Source organism: Camarhynchus parvulus, chromosome 4, assembly GCF_901933205.1.
Source record: "Camarhynchus parvulus chromosome 4, STF_HiC, whole genome shotgun sequence".
NCBI lineage: Eukaryota > Metazoa > Chordata > Aves > Passeriformes > Thraupidae > Camarhynchus > Camarhynchus parvulus.
In genome coordinates this window covers 60,856,651-60,876,684 of record NC_044574.1, presented here as the reverse complement: position 1 = coordinate 60,876,684, position 20,034 = coordinate 60,856,651, and the positions used below count along the sequence as shown (strand labels likewise).

Here is a 20,034-nt window from a genome sequence, read left to right as displayed (position 1 = left end):
AAGCACTGGTCCCAATGAATTCTTCAACCCTGGCATTTACTAAGGAGGCATGGAAAACTATGGCTCTTGACTTAGTCACAGTCTTCAGCTGAACTTTACAATGATGTTTTAGAGTAAAATGCCTGGCCAAAATAGGCATAGTAGGTGCTTCAGTCCTAGATTAGGTTTTCACATGAACATCTGATTTCCAAATAGAAAAACTAGATAGTCCTGTGCTTTTCAAAAAACCATTTGGCTTCATTTTGAACCTACGGATTTACAAGCTTCACCTGAGTTACGCAGCCTGTCCACATTTAGGCACAGCAGCTAAGAAAAAGCAGCACTTTCCCTTCTTGGGTTCTCTCTCCTATGGAAATGGTTTTAACTTGCAAAAGGCAACTTCCAGCTCTCTTTGACCTTTAGATCAACAGGATGATCAGGAAAGGACAGAGGAAAGACTGGCCCACATTGCAGATCATCTTGGATTCAGCTGGACAGGTAAAGTGCACACTTTCTGCTCCAGAGAGAAAGGAGGGGAATGGTACACACTCCTCTCATGTTTATTTTGGATGATTTTCTGATTAGCTAAAGATGTTTTAGAGAAATATTTCAGAAGCTTATTTTGTTAGGGATACCAAGAATCCTGAATGGATACCAAAGGAACCTGCTCTAAACAGTCACTTTAATATGGTGCATTTAATAGACTTGAGGCTGCAAATGGTAGCAGGGACAAATGAAAGTAACATGGAACAAGATGGAAATGTTTTCTCAGGTTTTGGGGTTAAACTGTAATTCACAGACTTTTACTTTTCTTTGAATGAAGTTAGACCAGGGGAGTAGTAGCAGTATTAGCAGACCTCTTTACAGAGATGGATTTCTTTTCCAGAGCTAGCAAGAGAACTGGACTTCACAGAGGAGCAAATTCACCAGATCCGAATTGAAAATCCCAATTCTCTTCAAGACCAGAGCCACGCGCTCCTCAAATACTGGCTTGAAAGGGATGGGAAACATGCAACAGGTTTGTCTCCAGTTATTGTGTGTAACTGTCTCCAGTCTGCTAGCTAAGGTGACAGGTGTGTTGTAATCACAAAGAAAATTTGGGAGAAAATTTAGGCTACAGAAAGGATGACCATGGATTGTACTCAATGTTGTTTCTAGTCTTGTCTGTATAACACAGTAACTCAACAAATTTGTTAAAAGGAAAAAACCCAAAGTGCTAGTTTTTATAGGCAGCCATTTGGTTCTTTTTAGATTTTATATAGCACTGCTTCTGAATGTATCTGTAATTTATATATGACATGGGTCAGTCTCCTGTATGTGCCCTTCCTATGGAGAAGGGAGGGAGCATGCTTGATTCTTAACTGAGCTGCACGGTGTCCTTCCAATGGCACAGATACCAACCTGACCCAATGTCTCACGAAAATCAACCGCATGGACATTGTTCACCTGATGGAGACCAGCGGCATAGACCCCGTGCAGGGCCATGGCACACGCACCTACGCGGACACAGAGCAGTCCTTGGCTTTGGACCACAGTGAAGGTAAGGGGCTCCTGACCCAAACTGCCTAGGGTACCTCTCCAAGCACCACTCTGCTCTGAAGTGTTGGCCCAGGCTCATCTGTCTGCTCTCATGACAGAGCACTGGAATCCCATTTTGAAAGCACGGACAGTGTGGATGGATGCAAGCATGGCATCACCAGGGTCACGTTTCACCGGGTAGAAGACCTGAGCTTTCTTCAGAAGCAAACACTGTGGCCAGCAACATTTGCCCTGTTTACCTTGGGGTTTAGTTTTTTGCTTATACAAGTGCTTGCATGAAAGTTCAGAAGGTTGCACTAGAATTTGACCAAGATATTAGAAACGGAAACTACTCTGTGCTTTGACAGAAAATCCCTTTGGATTTGAGTATCCAGGATATTGTAATTGTTAGGATGCTATTGCATTTCTTAAGTTTGAAAGTTCAGTGGATTAGATCCAGTGGTTGCAAACTGAAGAAACACCTCCAAATTATTTAGTGTAAAATCCTCTTTTCCAGAAGTGGCACTTTTGAGTGCCTAACTCAATATTGAAACATATTAGACAGCTGCAAAGGTCCCAGTCTTGAAGAGAATGTAGGACTAGAAGGCTGTTTGTTACAATTACCATTCTCATATAACAGCCAAGTAGTTTTAGAATGTTAACCTCTCTGTCCAGCTCAAATTCAGTACAAGCTTTTTCATTTCCCCCAGTTTGTTCTTCAGAGTTCACTAGGTTTCCAGTGACTGTGGTACATAAATGAGCTACTTCTTCCACCTAGCCCTCTATGAAGTGTTTTCATCGTTTTTTGTACAGTTAGTTTTTCCAGAAGCAGATGAATAACGGATATGGGGGGGAAAGTCACTAAAATCTGGGTAAATTGAGGTAAATTCCTGGGTAAATGTTATTTTGCCTGTTACTGTCCAAATCTGGCCATAGTAGTGGCAATCTGGCATGCCTTGGGCTACTCCTAGAGGCCAGGTGCCCTCTCATTCAAGGTGTTCAAGAACTTCAGGTCACGTGTTTTGTCTGGGGATTTCCAATGCACATGGAGCATGGGAAGGACTTCTGCATTCTGGTCAGAATTGTAAGGATATTTCTCATCTCTCTGTCTTGGCAAGGGTTTTCAGCACTGCAAGAGGAAGTGTACAGCTCGAGACACAAGCAGGAACAGCAGAGACTATCTAAGGATGGCGAGCCAACCGAGCACCCCCCTCTGGTCTCTGAGGAAGACGTGTCTGTCAGTTATTCCCCGTTCCAGGACAGTACTCCCAGGAGTGAGGCCGAAGTGTCCATGGCTGAGCTTCTGAGGCAAGCACACAAGGAACAAGTAGAAGCTGAATTCTCAGGGAAACCCCAAGACATACCAGGGAAACCATCTGCTTCACAACAGGAATATATGTAAGTGCCAAAAGAGCAGGATGAAGCTATAGGGAACAGGTTCTCTTTTCTCTGTGTAATAAGAGGATTTTACAGTTGCCTTTGAAACTTAAAAACACACTAGAATTTTCCTCCAATTGTGGTTTTCACTTTTTAATCCATGAGGTGGAAGCCTTAAGGCTGAGGGGAGAAAGTCAGTGAGCACTGTGAGCACAAATCTGTGTCTAGTACATAGGAAAGAAATTTGGGTTAGTAGAGAAGTGAAGGGGGTTTTATGTATATGTTCAGTCCTCATGTCTTGGGTGATGACATATTAGTGAAAGTAGTCCAAATCTTTCTTCAGATTCAGGATGGCTTTTTCAATGGAGGCAAATTTTTTCAATTTAATCATTACTTACAAAACTCATAACTACCTCTTAAGAACTGGACTTTTAAAAGTGCATTTCAGATGGCCAAATGAGCAGAAACAAAGTGTTACAGAGGCAAGACACAAGTACTTACAGGAATAACACATGATAGAGTACACATAGAGGACCTGTGCAGCAAAAACTTGAATTCTGAAGTGGGGCTGTCAGTGGGGTTGGTGTCATTGGGAATGGAATTTGAAATAGATCATGTTGATTTCTCCACAGCTTCCCTGATTATGTGCCCATGCTGAGATCTCTCTGCAGAGTAGAGTCAGGTATTAATAAGCCAGCAAAATACCAAGAATCCCTATCCAAAGAAGTGATTTTCCTGGCAGTGACTAGCTTTGATGTGGAGATGCAGCTCCCAGCACTCAAAGGGCAGCTGAGTCCACCAGACAGGGGGATTCCTTTGTTCAGGATATGCTGGGAGAGAGTGTGGGAGAAAATACCATCTAGGAAATCTTCTGCTGCAGTGTTAGGCAAAAATACCAATGCTCCCTAAGGATTTGCATCAGGAAATGAATTTCTTTGAGGAACAGAGAATACTTTGAGACAATAGTGCCGGCACTACACAAGAGTAATGAAGACAGGGGAATTTCACTACACTGCAGGTCTAATTTTAACTAGGTGGAAAATCAGGGTAGATTTAAATAGGAACATGTAAGGAACACGCTCCAAGAGGAAATATACAGCAATATTGAATGTACATTTGCTGGAATTAGATGTATTTCCTTTATAAATGCATTACATAGCAACTTATATAATAATAGGTTTAACTAACTTGGGGCAGCAATTAATCATGAATCAGGGCTCAACCATAAAAATACCATTACAAAGAAAACCTGAAGCTCTACTAAATTTCTGCTTGCTAAAGCTCCAGAATTCTACATGAAAGTTGTTTTTTCCACTTTGCAGCTGCACAGCTTGTGCTCAGTGTTGTAGGTGCCTCACATCCTTCTCTAGCAATCCAGGCTCTCCCACAAAAAAAAAAAAGGTAGTATGTAGAGATGTGAGGGCACAAGTGAAAGCAAAGCTCTCTGAAATACTTTACAAATACCAGGTTTTTCAGACTTGCATGGAAGGGTTGGATATCCATTTGGAGATATTCTCAGGAAGATGGGTGGCATTCCCAGACAGACTGCTCTGTAGTTCCTGTCAAGGAGTATCAGTTATTTCTAGACTTTGCCGAACAGCAGACAACATAACAATATGAAGTCAGTGCCTAATGTTCCATTGCTGGAAATTGGGAAGCACTGCACAGTAATAACTCACTTGGACCTGTAATTCACAGTGCCACGCCTCCAGGAACAGAGCAGTCCGTGGGAGCTGGAAAAACAGCGAGAGGAAAATCTGCGCACTCAAGCACGGCCAAGGGAGAGGCTCAGAGAGCCCCCCCTCAGCCTCCCTCCCCAGTGCAGAGAGGGGACTCCCCCATCATCCAAGAGCCTGAGGACCCCCAGCTCCACCAGGAAAGCCTCTCTCCAAGGAGATCTAGTCTCATGATTGTGGAGTCCGCTGAGGAACAGACGGAGAAGTCTGGAAGGGGCTTTGAAGAGGAATCTTTAGAAAAGGTAAGTCAACAACTTTGCCTCAATGTAATTGATGCAATAAACCAATTTTTATGACTTGCTCATTCCTTAAGATAAGAATATTTGTAATTAATTTACATCTGGCACTGAGTTTTTCCTCCTTCCCTCTGTGGTTTAAAGGTTCAGGTAAAAGCTTTTCTCCTGAGTTTTTCAAAGTTGAAGCAAACCCCAGATCCCAAAGTCTAGGCTGGTAATTCTGGTTCTGCTCTACCCTTCTTTGTCCTTTGGCCTGTGACAGTTCCATCTGTGCCTGAGAGAGAGAGTGTCAGTAACAGGGGCAGAAGCAAGCCAAAACAGATGTAATGTGGACAAAGTAATATCAGTAAAGCTCATAAAGAAAGGCAAGGCTAGCCCAGAGCAGCATCAGAAATGGTGTGAAATGTCTCTAAAGTCGATGAGACAGAAAAGAGACAGCAGCTGTGCATTGCAGAGTACTAAGGATGTACTGGAAGAATGGTGTTTATGTAGCACACAGGGAGCAAAGAGATACAGAGACAGAAGAGTGAAGAGGATATCAAAAAATGTACAGGGTAGGTCTTGGGTTGTGTGAGACAAGGGACTTCATGGCAGCATCCCAGCACGAGCAAGGAAAGAGAGCAACCATATGACTTTTAGTGGAGACGTAAAGTTTCCTGGCAGATGAAGATTTAAGAATAAACAGCTTGCTTTGCCTGTTCTAAGTGGAAGAAAAGGAGAAGGCATCCTTGGGTAGGAAATTAGCTTTATAAACCAAGTTAGAGCCGAGAAGGTGCAGCTGTACTGAAGCAGAAATTGTTTCACCTTTGTGTATTTTAGAGACAAGGCCTTCTCTCTTGGCTACTATGTAACCAAAGGTATCACCTCTAGAATGAAGGGTTTCCGAGCTCTGCCTCTGGGATCTCAGGGAAAGGTGGAATTTAAAGTGTATCAGATGATTGAAAGGGTATCTACAGCAGGGCTCAGTACAGCTGGAGGTCAGCTGCCCTCAAAATAATGTACTGCTTCTTCCTTCTGATTTTTTTACTGAAGTGAAACAACAACAGCAGCTGGTACCACCACCTCCCCTTATTTATTTTCCCTTTTATATTTTTATACTACAGCTATTTTCCAGCGGGTTCTTTCCAGCGTCTCTTTGCCCTCCGAGGTGTTTGTTTAAATTTTAATTCTTCCTTATGCAGGATAGACAAGTCAGCACTTGTTACTAATTTTTCCTGATCTTTCTGAGGCTACTGCTACACTGTCCTCTTGTCAAAACTGTTCAGTCCTGCTGTCTGTACCCTGTGCTCTGTACTTCCCCCTGTGGAGGATTAAAAAAGGCTTTTATATATTTTTCTGTGTAATTAACCCACAAAGCATAGGCAAAATGTAGGAATTGCAGAGCTGGTGTAGGAAGGCAGAAGCTGTAGCTACTGCTAGTGGCACATACAGATCTTGCTTCCATGCTTCCCCTAGGAGTTAGCAGAGGAGTTAGGTGGGCTGGAGCTCAGCTCAGACGAGGACGAGATGGTCACTACCAGAGTCATTAGGCGCCGAGTGATCATTCAGGTACTGAGTGTTCAATGACTGCCCTGAATGTGCCTGTGCTGCCTTAGGCCTGAGTTTGTGTTGCACCTCAAGCTGAGATGCTCCCAAATAAATGCATCTCCACTGGATAAACCTTAGGATTACAGTAACACTGCTAACCCCCTTTCTAAACTCCATAGATGCCTCGGTAGGTGGAAGATGAAGGCTTGTCAGCCCCATATACAGCAGGGCTGTTATAACAATATAACTTATCTTTGCCTGTGTGCTGTGGCATCACTTTTCTGTGCATGCCTTTCTAAGGATTTATTTGCAGAATAGGTTTTTTCCCTAACATTGCTGATTTTTTTCCATTCCCTAACCAATTAACTGATGTTGAAGTGGCTTATTTCAAGACCCGCATGAAGGCCTTGCTTCACAGAGCTTTGTTCTTTGTCGTACAGGCTGATAGTATGCCTGAAATGCTACCAGAAACAGTCACAGAAGAGCATTACACAGATGAACATGGCCACACAGTGGTAAAGAAGGTATTGTCAGTTCTGCCCCTTGCTATCTTCTTTCTTCCCTGTAAAAGGAAGGAAAAATGATCTACAGAAATGCCAGACTTTCTGCTATGAAGAAGCATGATTTGAAGAGTAGAGAGTGGAAGGAATGAGAATATCAGCTCATGAGAGATACCAAAGTTTGAACAATAATTTAGATTCTCAAAATTGTTCTGTTGCAGTGTACAACCTAACAGGATGTATTTTAACTTTCATTTAAAGCCAAGGAAAATTCTGCATCGATCCACATATTTTAGAAGAAAGTTGTTTACTTCTTTTTTAAAAATCCCACCAAAAATCCACTCCACTGCAATCTTATCTGAGATGTTTGTTTGTTTGCTTGTCTTGATGAAAGCAATGGAAGGCTGGGTCTGTAAAAGTCAGATAAACCCAGAGTCTAGATCTTCAAAATCAGATCATGCTTAGAAGAACAAATTCTGCACAGCATGAAAGTGAAAGGGGAACTTCTGTGCCCTTTTCTTTATCTGACAACTTGGTGCTCAGTGATTTGGTCTAGGACTTGGCTGAGCTGGGATGGTGGCAAACCCCATCTTCTGTCTTCTGGGAAGACATCACACCCCTTCAGCTGGATAGGCTGTCTCTGGAACCTGTTTAGTTCCTGGTAGAATAATAAACCACCCCAGCCAAAGACTCCTTGGTCTCATTGCACAGAGGCAAGTGTGACGGTTCTTACGGATAGGTCTGTGCCTTGAACTGTGCCACGCAGAGGTTTGGGTCATCCACAGAAGGATGCACACCCATTCTCCTGAGCAATTTCACATCTTGACCCTGTAATTCACTTCTTGCTTTGGCCAGCCAGTGCCTCGAGAGCTTTAGCACCAGATGAGTCTCTTGAGTAGGCGATGAGGAACAGAACACAGAACCATCTATGCATGTTCTTTGTCATGCAGGACAAAATGCCCTTTGAGTAGCAAATACTTGATAGAGAACAAAGAGGAATATTTTACTGCTACATCTTTGGGGACTAAACTCCATTCCTTCAGGTGACTCGGAAGATCATCCGGCGATACATTGCTCCAGATGGCACGGAAAAAGAGGAAGTGCTAATGCAGGGAGCACCGCAAGCCCCCATCCCTGTGGAAGAGGGAGATGGTTATTCCAAAGTGGTGAAGCGAGTTGTGCTGAAGAGTGACAGTGAGCACTCAGAGGTAGGGTGTGCTTTGCCTGCTGTGGCACAGAGCAGCACCATCCCAGCAGGGTTCTTAACCACTGCAGCTTAGTGTGCTCATTCTGCCACTCAGTCCAAGAACCCCATAGCTGCAGTAAGTTTACCTTGCTGGTCTGTTCTTGCTTTGAAGAGGCTAAAAACATCTGTGATTTAAACAAAAACTGTTTTAGAGCCAGGTAATTAAATACAGTATGAAAAGGTAAGTGCCTTCCTGCTGACTTCACTGTCTGGCCCTACAGGCAACTGGATCAGCACAACCGAGTTGTGAGGGAGGGCCAGAAGCTGGCAATGGGTGTGCTTTCAGCAGTGCTGGGCCAAAAGCAAGGTGCAGCAAGCAGTTATTGGAATTGTAAAAAACATCACGGATACTTTTGCTTGCAGGAATTACTCATCAGAAGTAAATCTTTAGGAGTAAAGTAACAAGAAGGCAAAGCCTTGATTTTTCCCCCCTTTTTTCCTATTTTCCGTTTTCTTTTTTAAAATTTTTTTCTATTGTATTTTTTCCTTTTTTACTCTTTTCCCTTTTTTTAATTTTTCTTTTTTCCTGTTTTTCCTTTTTCTTTTCTCCTCTTTTTCTTTTTTTTATTTTTCCTTTTTGTTATATTTTTCTTTTTTCCTGTTTTCTTTTCTTGTTTTTCTTTTTTACTTCTTTTTATTGTTCTCCTTCTTCTATTTACCTTTTTTCTTTTTTCCTATTTTTCTTTTTACTTTTCTTCCTTTTTATTTTTTATTTTTTCCTTTTTCCTCTTTTCCATTTTTTCTTTTCTTTTTTTCTTTTTTCTATTATTTTTTCTTTTTTTCATTTTTTCTTTTTTTCCTGCTTTCTATTTTTCTTTTTCATTTTCCCCCTTTTTCCCTTTTTTTCTTTTTCCTGTTTTTTTTTTTTTTTCTTTCCAGTAAGCTGACCTTAGCATATCTACGCTTTACCCTGTGGAGCCCATAGACACAGCAGTTAATTTGGCCAACGCACATCATGAAGTATGGAATTCATCTCCATCTCACTTGTGCTTTCCAACCTTGCAGGTGACCCTGTCTGAACCTGCCATTCTCTGTAGTGCCTCCAAATTCCAGTCTGAACCAGTGGAGGGCCGGAAAGTCAGCAAGGTCATAAAGACCACTGTAGTGCATGGAGAGAGGACGGAGAAACACCTGGGGGATGCCAGCCTTGCTTCTGATCTTCCATCAGCCAAAGAGGACTTTGAAGAGGTAAAAACAACTTTTATATATTACAGCAGTACAGCGAGTGTGGCCACAGCCCCAGGGACAAATTATTCTCCTGAAAGGACCACAGCCGGTGCCCAGCAGTCCTAAGCTGAGGGTAACTCTATTCTTATACTCAGCAATGTTACAAAAATATACATCTATAAACAATGTGTAGTGAAAGCTGGCATTGCAGAATTAGCGAAGGTGCTTGCTAACACTAAAAGAAAACATCATGGAGGCTTTGTGTGAAATTCTTAGAAGTCTTGGGGGTGAGTGCAGTTAAAGTTCATTCCTGTGTTATCACTGTGGAGGTTATTGTAGAAGTGGCTACAGTTAAGCCCCCACCCTGGGTAAATGGATGTGTTCCTCCCCTCCATCCTGCCTCTTGTCCCCTTTATTAGCATGTCTTAGAAGTTGAAATAAATACTTAAAATCAGATAAATAGATAAAAGCTGTGCAGCAATAGGTGACATGGGTATGCATTTTTGGGTTTTGTGACCAGGAATCCAGACCAGCAGCCTGGTCCCCTTTTTCTCACAGAGGCCGAACAAGGGGCAAGAGCTGTCTAGTAAAAGTTCAAAGAGACTGCTTGGGAAGGAGCACTTAGCGCGCAGCTACTGTCTCAGTAAATCCCCATGTCTGGAGCCACTACTGCGACATGCTTTGGTACAATCATTACTGAAATGAAAGTGCCCCCTAGGAGACACTGTATGTCATGTGTCTGCAGGAGGGAGGAATGCTTGAAAGGATGCAGTTGCTTCTTACAGATGCCTGTTCAGCCTTTTCTCAGCATTGGGCTGTGTGAATATGAAGGACTAAGGTAAGAAGGACTCCAGGTGTTTTGGGGGTTTTAATTTAAGGTTTATGTTTTCATTGGAGGCTTTGAGCTATACAGGTCACCACATGACAGTGCAAGTCCCTGCTTTGGTAGAGAAAGAAATCAAGAAAGACGATGGATCAGTAATTAAAAGGTTTGGCTTGGCAAGCTGATGAAGTATTACTGCAAACAAATTAACCCAGTCACAGGAGTGGATTGCAGTGAGTGCCTGCTAAGCTTTAGTTGCGGTGGTACTAAAGCAATGACTAACCTGCCAGGAGCGATGGCGTACAGAACGCTGAAATAAAGCACTTTCCACACAACATGGGTACAGGGCTTAATACAAAGGCTGGTCTTTATTTTCTACAGTTTTATGAGTTTAGCAAAGTAGCATAGTTCTAATTGAATGGAGAGTGAATGGATGGCTGGAGAATGGCTAGAGATCAATAAATATCATCATGCAGCTCTCCACTCATCATCCACACTCCATCCATCCATCCTTCATTCCTCATTCATTCATTCATCATCCACTCTCCATACATCCTTTCAATCATCCATCCATCCATCCATCCATCCATCCATCCATCCATCCATCCATCCATCCATCCATCCATCCATCCATCCATCCATCCATCCATCCATCCATCCATCCATCCATCCATCCATCCATCCATCCATTCTCCATGCACTTGGATGCCTTTCTCTCTAGTTCTAGAAATAAGAGGCAGACACAGGGTGTTAACAGGGGTATCTTTATGTAAGGATCCTTAGGCGCACTTTCCCTCAGGTAGAAAATGCCAATGATGCACACCTGGAACAACACATGTACAGTCTTTATTGATTTGCTAATTTTAGTTAGCATTTATCCATTCATTGCTCATCCACTCTCCATCCACTCCCTCTCCAATCATCATTCTTCAATCTCCTTTCATTCATCAACCTTTCTCCAATTGTCATCCATGCTCCATACATCCCCCCTTCATTCTCCATGCATCTATCCTTCACTCTGCATCCATCATCCATTCTCCATGCACTTGGATGCCTTTCTCTCTGGTTCTAGAAATAAGAGGCAGACACAGGGTGGTAAACAGGGGTACCTTTATATAGGGATCCTCAGCTAGAAAATGTTGAGGATGCACACCTTGCATGATGCATGTAAAATTTTTACTGATTTTGCAAATTAACATACCTGACAAGAGTCCCCAACTAAAAGCACACCCAGTGAAGTAATGCCCCAGCTCTAGTACCTTCTAAATCCACCCCTCCTTGGATGAGGACTCATCTCTGTTGATAAAAAGATGTCTCAAAGATCTGATTTCAACCTTGGTTTCTAAGGAATACCAAGATAGCATAGGGATCCTGGAATTTGTTTTGTCTTTCTGCCTAAGAAAATACTGAAGCTAGGTTATAATAATAAGCTACAAACACATGTGTAAAGAATACAGAGAATATATAAAATAAAAAGCATAAACATCCATAGCAGTTGACTATTGCATCATACTTACACCTTGCTGTGCCTTCTCTCCAGCATGTGTAACTCTGCCCTGGAAAAGCCTGAAAACCACAATTCTCTCAGACCTCCAGAACCGTGGCCTTTCTAAGTCAGGTCTCATTTTTTTTGGTTCCAGGACAATACTAAGTAAAGCCAGCACACAGAAGAGGACTGTGATGAAGGATCGCTATGGAAAACAAGTTCACATAGAAGAGCTGGAAGACACCCCAGAAGCGCTCCCCAGGGATGACCTCCAGCATGACCTCCAGCAGCTTCTTAGGCACTTCTGCCAAGAGGACTGGACACAGGAGGCCAAGTGAGAAGCTGCCGCCCCTGCACAGCGCCACGTGACCCTTCCCACACGCAGCCGTCACCATCCCTGGGTAGCAGAGCCATCACTGCCGCTCCTACCTGTGCAGTTGCAGTGAATTCATTTCTCCCCATCCCAAGTTGCGTTTTGCGCTGTTATGATTTTTCACCCTGTAAGCTAATTTGTGACCAAAGATAGCATCCTTCAGGCAGGATGATTTATCCACCATGCTGGCACCCTGTCAGCGTCGCTACTTGTTCCTGTCCCTTTGCTCTGGCGCTCACTTACCAACACGGCCCTTGCCAAGCAGACTTCATCGACAGGCCTCTTCCACTGACTGTGTACATGCACCATACAAAGGAGTTGACGTGTAAACTGTAAATAGCAGAGTATTTGAACTCACAAGACTGCAGAACACTCACTGCCCGTGGGCACCGTGGGTTGTGAGGTGCAGTGACCCTGCGGAATGGCGACAGACCACGGAATGGCACCACCTGGACCACAGACACTGACTGGCCCAGGAGGAAGCGCTGCAGAGCTACCGAGTACTAAGAGTTACTGTTTAGAGATCCGGTCTAGGCAAAGGCTGTGTGAGTCAGGCAAAAGGCAGCTGTTCACATGAATCACAGCTGACTGTGGCCATTAATTGTGCAGTCACCTTCACACAGCCACTGCAATGTTTCCAAAAGAATAAGAAAGAAAAACTTCCCCACTAGATACCCAAGTTGCTAGCAACTCTACCTGCGGCATGTTCGCATATGGTATTACAAGCCTATAGATCTGGACCTGTGGCAGGGTGTATTAAACAATCCTAATTCTGGTAGTTTCCCATTTCTGTCACTGCTTAGCCGACCTCACCAACCAACTGGGGGTGCTTCCTGCTGGCCACTGCACTGTAGATAACTATGGGACAAAGACTTACCCACTATACAAGGAGAATAATTAATTCACCGTGTTTTATCGAGATTGCCTCTTAGCCGATACACGCATGTGGCATTTGAAGGTCAAAACCAAACCCTCCTAGAACCATGTCAGCTTCTTGGCCCTCTTAGCACTGAACGAGCAGTTTTTATCTTCTAAGTGTTTTTTAAAGAACAAGTGCTCACAATCCTCAGCAGCTGGTTTCTGTTCATATTTTGTTATGTAACTATATATTATATATATATTTCTAAATCGACCCTCTGAAAACCACATTAGCATGTCTGCACTTTTATTTTCCACAAGGGGAACGTAGGGATCTGATGTTTTGGGTGTTCTATACCTTAATATTTAGTGGAGGAAGCTCTGTAGGGTTTTAGCATAACATGCATACACACAAACATACCAACTTAATGCTTTTAAACATCTATCCCATTTTTTAATAGTAGACTCATCACTAGAGTAAAACCAACCCTCTCTTCTAGGAGCAATCATTTGTCCAAGCTTATCTGGCCTTCTACAATTATAGGGTTCTTTGGCTTTGGTTTTTTTTTAATGACTCACTCAGTGCTCAGAACAAGGGCACTTCCTCATTAAGGTAATAATGCCAAAAGCATGGAAACACCTCTGGAGTTCTGGCTTCCTGTGGGCAGAACCATGAGGTGCCGTGCTGACACTTTTTGGGCAGGCAAGAAAAGAAACTTAGAGAAAAAAGTGTTTTGGCAGCCAAATCGAATGAGACCCCTGATGAAACATCTCACAGCGCATCGTGGCTTCCTGACTGTCAGAGACAGCACAGGAGGGTCTTCAAGGATGGGGCTCTCAAGAAATGCATTTCTGTTGTGTTATTTGCGGTGCAGATGATGTTCTGTGTAACAGCATAATGGTTATTCACCTCTTATTTTGATTTTTTGCTGTGTTATCAGAGAACTTGAATACTGTGAGAAGAAGTGAATTTTAAGTTGACGAATCAGCATCTTGTTCCCATGGTGATAACACTAATTGAATATATCTATGAGGGCATGTATTAGTTAAAAATTAAAAAAGATACAACACTAACAATACATAGCTGCAATGTGTACAATGGCTGATTTAACTAAATAAAAATGTACAAGTGTTAAATGTAGCAATGGTGGCTTGCTTGCTTTTACTGCTGGCACGGTGGGATGAGGGATGGTGCCCGCGCGGGGACCTCAGTGGCACCATCAGAGTCACAGTCCCTCTGTGCCCAGTTTGCTCGCTCGTCAGAGACACAGCGATGCCTCGTCAAGGGCACGACCTAAGCCAAAAGCTGCTCTTTCCTCTCTTCTTCCTCCTTTTGCAATGACAGACAACTGTGTGTAAACAAGTCCTGACTGTCAGAGACAGCACAGGAGGGTCTTCAAGGATGAGGCTCTCAAGAAATGAATTTCTCTTGTGTTATTTGCGGTGCAGATGATGTTCTGTGTATAACAGCATAATGGTTATTCACCTCTTATTTTGATTTTTTGCTGTGTTATCAGAGAACTTAAATACTGTGAGAAGTGAATTTTAAGTTGACGAATCAGCTGGAAAACACAGACAGACTGAATTCGCTGCTGACAGGGCATGCCATGGCTAACCAGTGGGTTTTGTAGCTATAAGCCATATACTCCACACAGTACAACCTATAACTTCAGGCCTTTGATAGCAGGCAACTTCCAAATCCAGGAGATTTCCCTAAGGAAATAAACCCAAATGGCTTCACCTGCACCTTAAAACATTCACCATATCCCAGGTCTGACTCTGCAATTGGCACAAGAAGCAGCATTTGAGAACCGCTCGAAGCTACAACAGTTGCCAGGTCTCAAAATATCTGGTAAAGAGGTTACTGGCTGCGATTCTTGTCGGTGCAGTGACAATGCCAGAAAGAGCAGCTTTATCCTCAGCCTTTGCCGTGTTTTCCAGTCCCCTACAAAGAGCTGGCTCGTCTTGCCAGGTCCAACCCTGTTCTCAGCCGCGGCAGCAGCCATAGCACAGTCCCACTCTGCTCCCCCTGCCAGCTCTGGTTCCCACCTCTGCCATCAGGAGAGGATTATACATCGAGGAGCCTATCGAGCATGGGGGGAGTTACTTGGGCCTCTGCAGGTAAAGGGAGTAAGGTGAGTTATGAGCAAACACATTTCTGATGTACTGGAAGGGGGTGAGGAGTAACCTTCGTTCTATGCGCACGCTGCAAGGCTATGGAGACAGAGCACTGAACCCGGAGCTTATTGCTTCGGCTGTTAGAGTCGGCCGGGTTCGGCTCGGTTCGGCTGAACTCGGAGCCGATAGCAGGGTTCGGCCGAGCTCGGCTCGGTTCGGCTGAACACGGAGTCGCTCGCTGCGTTCGGAGCTCAGCTCGGTTCGGTTCGACCGACACCGTAATGTTCACCGTGCTTCGGCTGATCTCGTGGTTCGGCTTATCTAGTTCGGTTCGGCTGAACGCGGTTCCGTCCCATTCCGTTCAGTTCACCTCAGTTAAACTGGGATCGATTCGGCAAATCGCGGCCAGAGTCGGCCCTTCGGGTACACTCGGCTGTTCTCGGCTGCTCTCGGCCACACTCGGCTGTTGTCGGCCACACTCGGCTCTTGTCGGCCACGCTCGGCTGCTCTCGGCCACGCTCGGCCATACTCGGCTGTTCGGCCGTACCTGACTCTGCTCCGCGGTGCAATGGCGGCCGGTGGCAGGGCGCCGCTCCCCGGCCTGAGCCCCGTGAGGGGACAGAGCGCTGGGACAGCCGCCTCAGCCCGGGTCACCCAGTCCCTGCCGCCCCCGCGTCCCCCGGAGCGCGCCCTGCAGCGCAGAACGCGGCCTGGGAGCCAGGAGCGGGGACAATCCCCTCGGCTCGGCAGCAGCGCCGGGAGGCAGCGGGCGGTGCCCTCAGGTGAGCGGCCGCAGGGGAGGGAGCTGTGCCGGGGCACCGGGGCCGGGGGCACCCACAGGGGGACGGGGGCGCTTTCGGCGCTGCTGCGGGGGACCCGCTGTGGGTGGGACGGGTCTGTCCCGGGCCTTGCGGCTCTCTGGGATCGTGTTCCGTGGAATAAAGCTGGGGCTCGTCCCAGCTGCGGGGACAGCGTTTTATTGTGTGAGAAACAAAGTCCACTCTTTCGAATTGTTACAGGTTTGTTAAGGGATAAAAGGCAGCGCTGGGGTGCTTGGCTGTTTGCCAGGAGCACCCGGTTACCTTAAACCGTGTTCTCTATATTCTGTTCCATTGCAGTGGTGTATGCATATTCATTAGAGTTTATACACATTCAAACAGTTCTTTGAGTTTAGATGTTCTTTTGCTTGCTTTTAACCTTCATGCCATCTTGTGGATTAAACCAATACACTTTAGTTCTTCCTGTGGTGCCATCCTGTTTTATTTTCACTCCCTCGTTATTTGATAACGAGGGTCAATAAATTTTTCCTTTCTTTCAGTGCTCTGGTTTCTGTTTCCATTATCTTGTGTTTCAGATAAGATTGTCCCCACATGTGGGAAATCACCTCATTATCTTACACCATTTTCTGAGTTCCTTACATGTAAAAGCATTTTAACATTACACAGTCCCTGTTATGCTACAGTCTAAGATAGGATCCATTACATTGCTGTTTATAAAAGCTGTGCAGTGCATACATGAACTGACAGATTATACTTTATCAGAGCAGTAGTTACAGATTGTACTCTCTCAGCATTTGTGTGGTCAATAATACTGTGCCAGAGCTAATACATAAATGGCAGAGGCAATGACTGCATTTGTTATTTTCAATTCTGGGGTGGGCTGAGCTCTGTTTTCCGGGAAGCAGCGGGATGGGTGTCCCTGTGCCCCCCCCGGGTCCCAGAGAGAAGCTGCTCCTGTGGCTGCAGCTGAGGGGCAGTGGGAAACCCGAACAGTCCTGATGGAAACCGATGGAAAACCGGGTTTTGTTGGGTTTTGGACTTGCCGTGTTCCCCTGCTCCGTGTGTTTTGCCTTAGGAAACAGGAACTGGGCACCAAGACACGTTGTTACCCTAGAAGGGACGAGTTTATTTGTATTTATTTCCTGAGCCACCTGGAACGAGTTGGGTCTCAGTTGGCACCTGAGAGCCTCCTTCTGTGTCCTGGGGGGGTGGTGGCGATCAAAGGGGTAAAAGTTGGAGCAGGAGGGTGGGTGGAGAGGAGAGCAGTGGTTCTTTGGGCATTTGCATCTGGAAAGGGCCCTCGGCTTCCTGATGGGAGTGCTGGAAACAGAACTGAGAGTCCCTGAGCAATGGGGATAGTGCAGCTGGAGTGCTGAGAGCGCAGAGGCTGCAGTGGGTGTTGTCTGCTCGGTCTCCTGATGTCCCATCCCTCATGCTGGGCTGGCACCCAGGCACCTCCCAGGTCTGGGCACCCTCAGGGCAGGGGTGGGTTTTAAATGTTTTAAATGCTGCAGCAGCTCCCTCAGATTGGATGAGTGTGAGGATATCCAGCTCTTCCTTAGGGCTTGGAGCATGGCAGGGGTGCAGGGCTCATGGCCAGCCTTGTTTAAACACTTGTAATAGCAAAATACATTAAAACAGAGACTTTGAGGAAATAACATCCGTGAGTCTGTTGCAGGGATGGGTACAAGCTGTCTTTATTAAAAATCCACACTGCTGGATGTTTTGTCAAACCACTCTGGGGACAGGAGGTGTCCCCAAAGCTTCATTAACCCCTTGTTTTCTGCTGGTAGGGCAGGGTGTGACCCCAGGCTCGGGGGCTGTGTGGCTCATCCTCCCTGGAGCAGGGACACCCGCGAGGGTGAGCCACAGAGGTTCAGTTGTTGGAGCAGTGGGGATCTCTTTCTGCCTGGTGATTGCTGTTGCTGCTTTACTGTCACAGCTGCAGAGTTCCTTCAGAGCTGTGCCCTGCAGCAGCACTTGGAGCTCCTGTGCTGGGCAGGGAGCAGCTCTGGCCTGGGGCTTTCAGTCCCATCAGTGCCCATTGAAATCCAGCGTTTGTTTCGCTTCCATCAGCCTCTGCTGTGCCCCCCTCGGTGCCAGGGGACAGAGCTGTGGGAAGGCTCCATCCCATCTGTACCAAGGGCTGCCAGCGCTTCCAGCAGCAGTGCTGGGGCATCGAGGGCTGCCTTTGGAGCCTGGCTTTCACAGAGGGTTACACACTCTGCCCTGCAGCATCCAGCTGCATCCTACAGCTGGGTAGTTCAGCTGGCAGGGGATTAGAGTCAGCTCTGGGGCCCAGAACAGGTTTTGTCCCTCAGAGAGCGACTGAGCTTCCTGAGATAGCACAGAGATGGTGCACTGGCCTTTGGGGCTGATAGTGAGTGCTGCCAGGTGATTCTGGTAAGGCTGAACTGAGGCTTTCTTAGGAAAGCCATCAGCTGTAATGAGAATCTGTGGAAAACAGGAGGTTGGTACACAGCTGGTAGTAGGTCCTGGGCTTTTCTTCTTCTTTTCTTGAACCTGTTCTTAAGAGGACCCCAAAACTGCAAAATCGACAGGAAGGGGGATGTGGGGGTGAAAGTTGCTTTTCATTTTTTAAGTGTTGCTGTGGATTTTGGTATGTCAAGTGGCACTGCCAAAACAGCATTGGAATAACCAAACTTCAGGACTCTGCACTTAATTCCTTTAATGTGTTTGTGTGGGTGCAGGAAATGCCAAATCCCAAAGCAATTCCATGTCTGTAGCTTCAAGTGCAACATCTTTAAAACCAAGTGCTCAGTGTGGGCTTTCCACGTGGATGCAAATGGTCAAAGGCCTGGCTTGTGTCCCAAAAGCAGAAAACCTTTCTCTGTGAGGCTTTGGAGGGGATTCTCTTTGGGATTTCTTGTGATGCAGCACCCTGGGTGTCCCTTCCTTTGTGCAAATCCAGTGGTAAAGGATTGAATGACTGACACGTGGCGTCTGGGATAAAAATGGTTCTGTTCAAATTAGGCAAAGAATGCAATAAGAAAAATGAGCATCCTTTTCATGTCTGAAATAGTTAGGAATAAAAATGCTGGGAAAGGACACGTTTATGTTTGAATTGGTGTCACCTCTCATGGATAAAACCCCATAGTGAGCAATCAGAGCAGAAGTATGAGAGCTGGGATCCTTTGACTTCCACAGTGGACTTAATTTTCTTTTCCTCCTCTCTTCCAGGGCAGGAAAAATCATCAAACTCCTCCCATCTTTGCCAAAAGCTTTGGTGTTTAAGCAGCCAAAGGCAAGAGGCTTCAGCACCAGGGGTCTGTGCTGGAGGGCTCTGGTCCTGCCCGTGCTGTGGGTAAGTCAGAGGGACACAGGGCTCCTCTTTTCCTCTCTGCTGGGATTCACTGCCATGGGAATGCCATTTCTGACAGCCCAGCCCTGGCTGTGTCTGCTGGAGAAGGGCAGAGGTGAAGAGACAAATGCCAGAGTTGCCTGGGGATGATGGAGTTGTGGTGTTGGCTGTGCCCTGAGGGGCAGCTTGGGCATTATCTGTGCACCTAAGGACTGCTCTGGGGCTTCAGGAGCTCTCAGTGTATTCCCAGCTCTGCCAGGGCTGGCAGCTGGGGCAGGGCTGGGTGACAGCCTCTGGTTGGGCTGGGGGCAGGCACTGGCCTGGCACAGATGCAGGGGCAGGGCTGGGAGGATTTGGGAGCAGTGGGAGGAGAATGAGGGATGGTGCTGGGCAGAGGGGTCAGCCTGTGCTCGTGTCAGCACAGCCCTGCAGGGCACTGGCATCTGGGAACAGCTCCAGCTCTCCTGGTGTCCAGGGATGGGGTCTGAGGGACTGGCTTTACCTGTGGCTTCCCAGGTCAGCAGGAACAAGGGGGAATGTGGTGCCAGAGCTGTGGCCCATCAGGCTGTGTTTCCCTCTGGGAAAGCAGAACAGTCTCTGGGCTGAGGTGAGTTTCCTGCAAGTGCTTAGAAGAGCAATCCAGGGCAAAGGGAGTTCAGGAATTGCATCTGCTGCTGGGAACAGTGCCTTAGGCTTGCTTAGTTTGTGTCTGTGAGAGGTGGCCTTTGGGCTGGAGAGGTGCTATTGGGAACAAAAGATGGAGTAAATCCTCTCCAGGGATGTGCAGTGAAGGACTGAGTGGGAGGGAAGGGGAGTATTTAGGAATGATATCAGTATTTCTCCCAAAACTGGGGTGGAGCAGTGATGGGGGTGGTTGGGTTTGCTCTGGGCCTTGTTATTCCTTGTGCAATTTTTCAATTCTGTTGCATGATGTACTGTCCAGTATCTTTGTAACAAAAACTGACAGAAATTTAGGTTCAGGATTAGAA

General features: G+C 45.9%; 1 protein-coding gene across 37 annotated transcripts in view; it reads left to right on the top strand.

The window, feature by feature from the left end:
• The window catches only part of ANK2 (ankyrin 2), a 254,369-nt gene extending 240,402 nt beyond the window's left edge, over positions 1-13,967 (top strand). For 26 of the 37 annotated variants that reach the window (XM_030947228.1, XM_030947247.1, XM_030947234.1 and 23 more), the window contains 11 exons: positions 403-477; positions 866-997; positions 1,373-1,519; positions 2,616-2,895; positions 4,573-4,852; positions 6,302-6,394; positions 6,814-6,897; positions 7,917-8,081; positions 9,125-9,307; positions 10,184-10,275; positions 11,750-13,967. In XM_030947228.1, the coding sequence (XP_030803088.1) occupies positions 403-477; positions 866-997; positions 1,373-1,519; positions 2,616-2,895; positions 4,573-4,852; positions 6,302-6,394; positions 6,814-6,897; positions 7,917-8,081; positions 9,125-9,307; positions 10,184-10,275; positions 11,750-11,933 (1,715 nt within the window). In that variant the 3' untranslated portion in view covers positions 11,934-13,967. Of the gene's footprint in view, positions 1-402; positions 478-865; positions 998-1,372; positions 1,520-2,615; positions 2,896-4,572; positions 4,853-6,301; positions 6,395-6,813; positions 6,898-7,916; positions 8,082-9,124; positions 9,308-10,031; positions 10,125-10,183; positions 10,276-11,749 lie in introns of all 37 variants that reach the window. The other 11 variants (XM_030947254.1, XM_030947255.1, XM_030947250.1 and 8 more) reach the window with 5 other exon arrangements.
• The last annotated feature ends 6,067 nt before the right edge of the window (positions 13,968-20,034 follow it).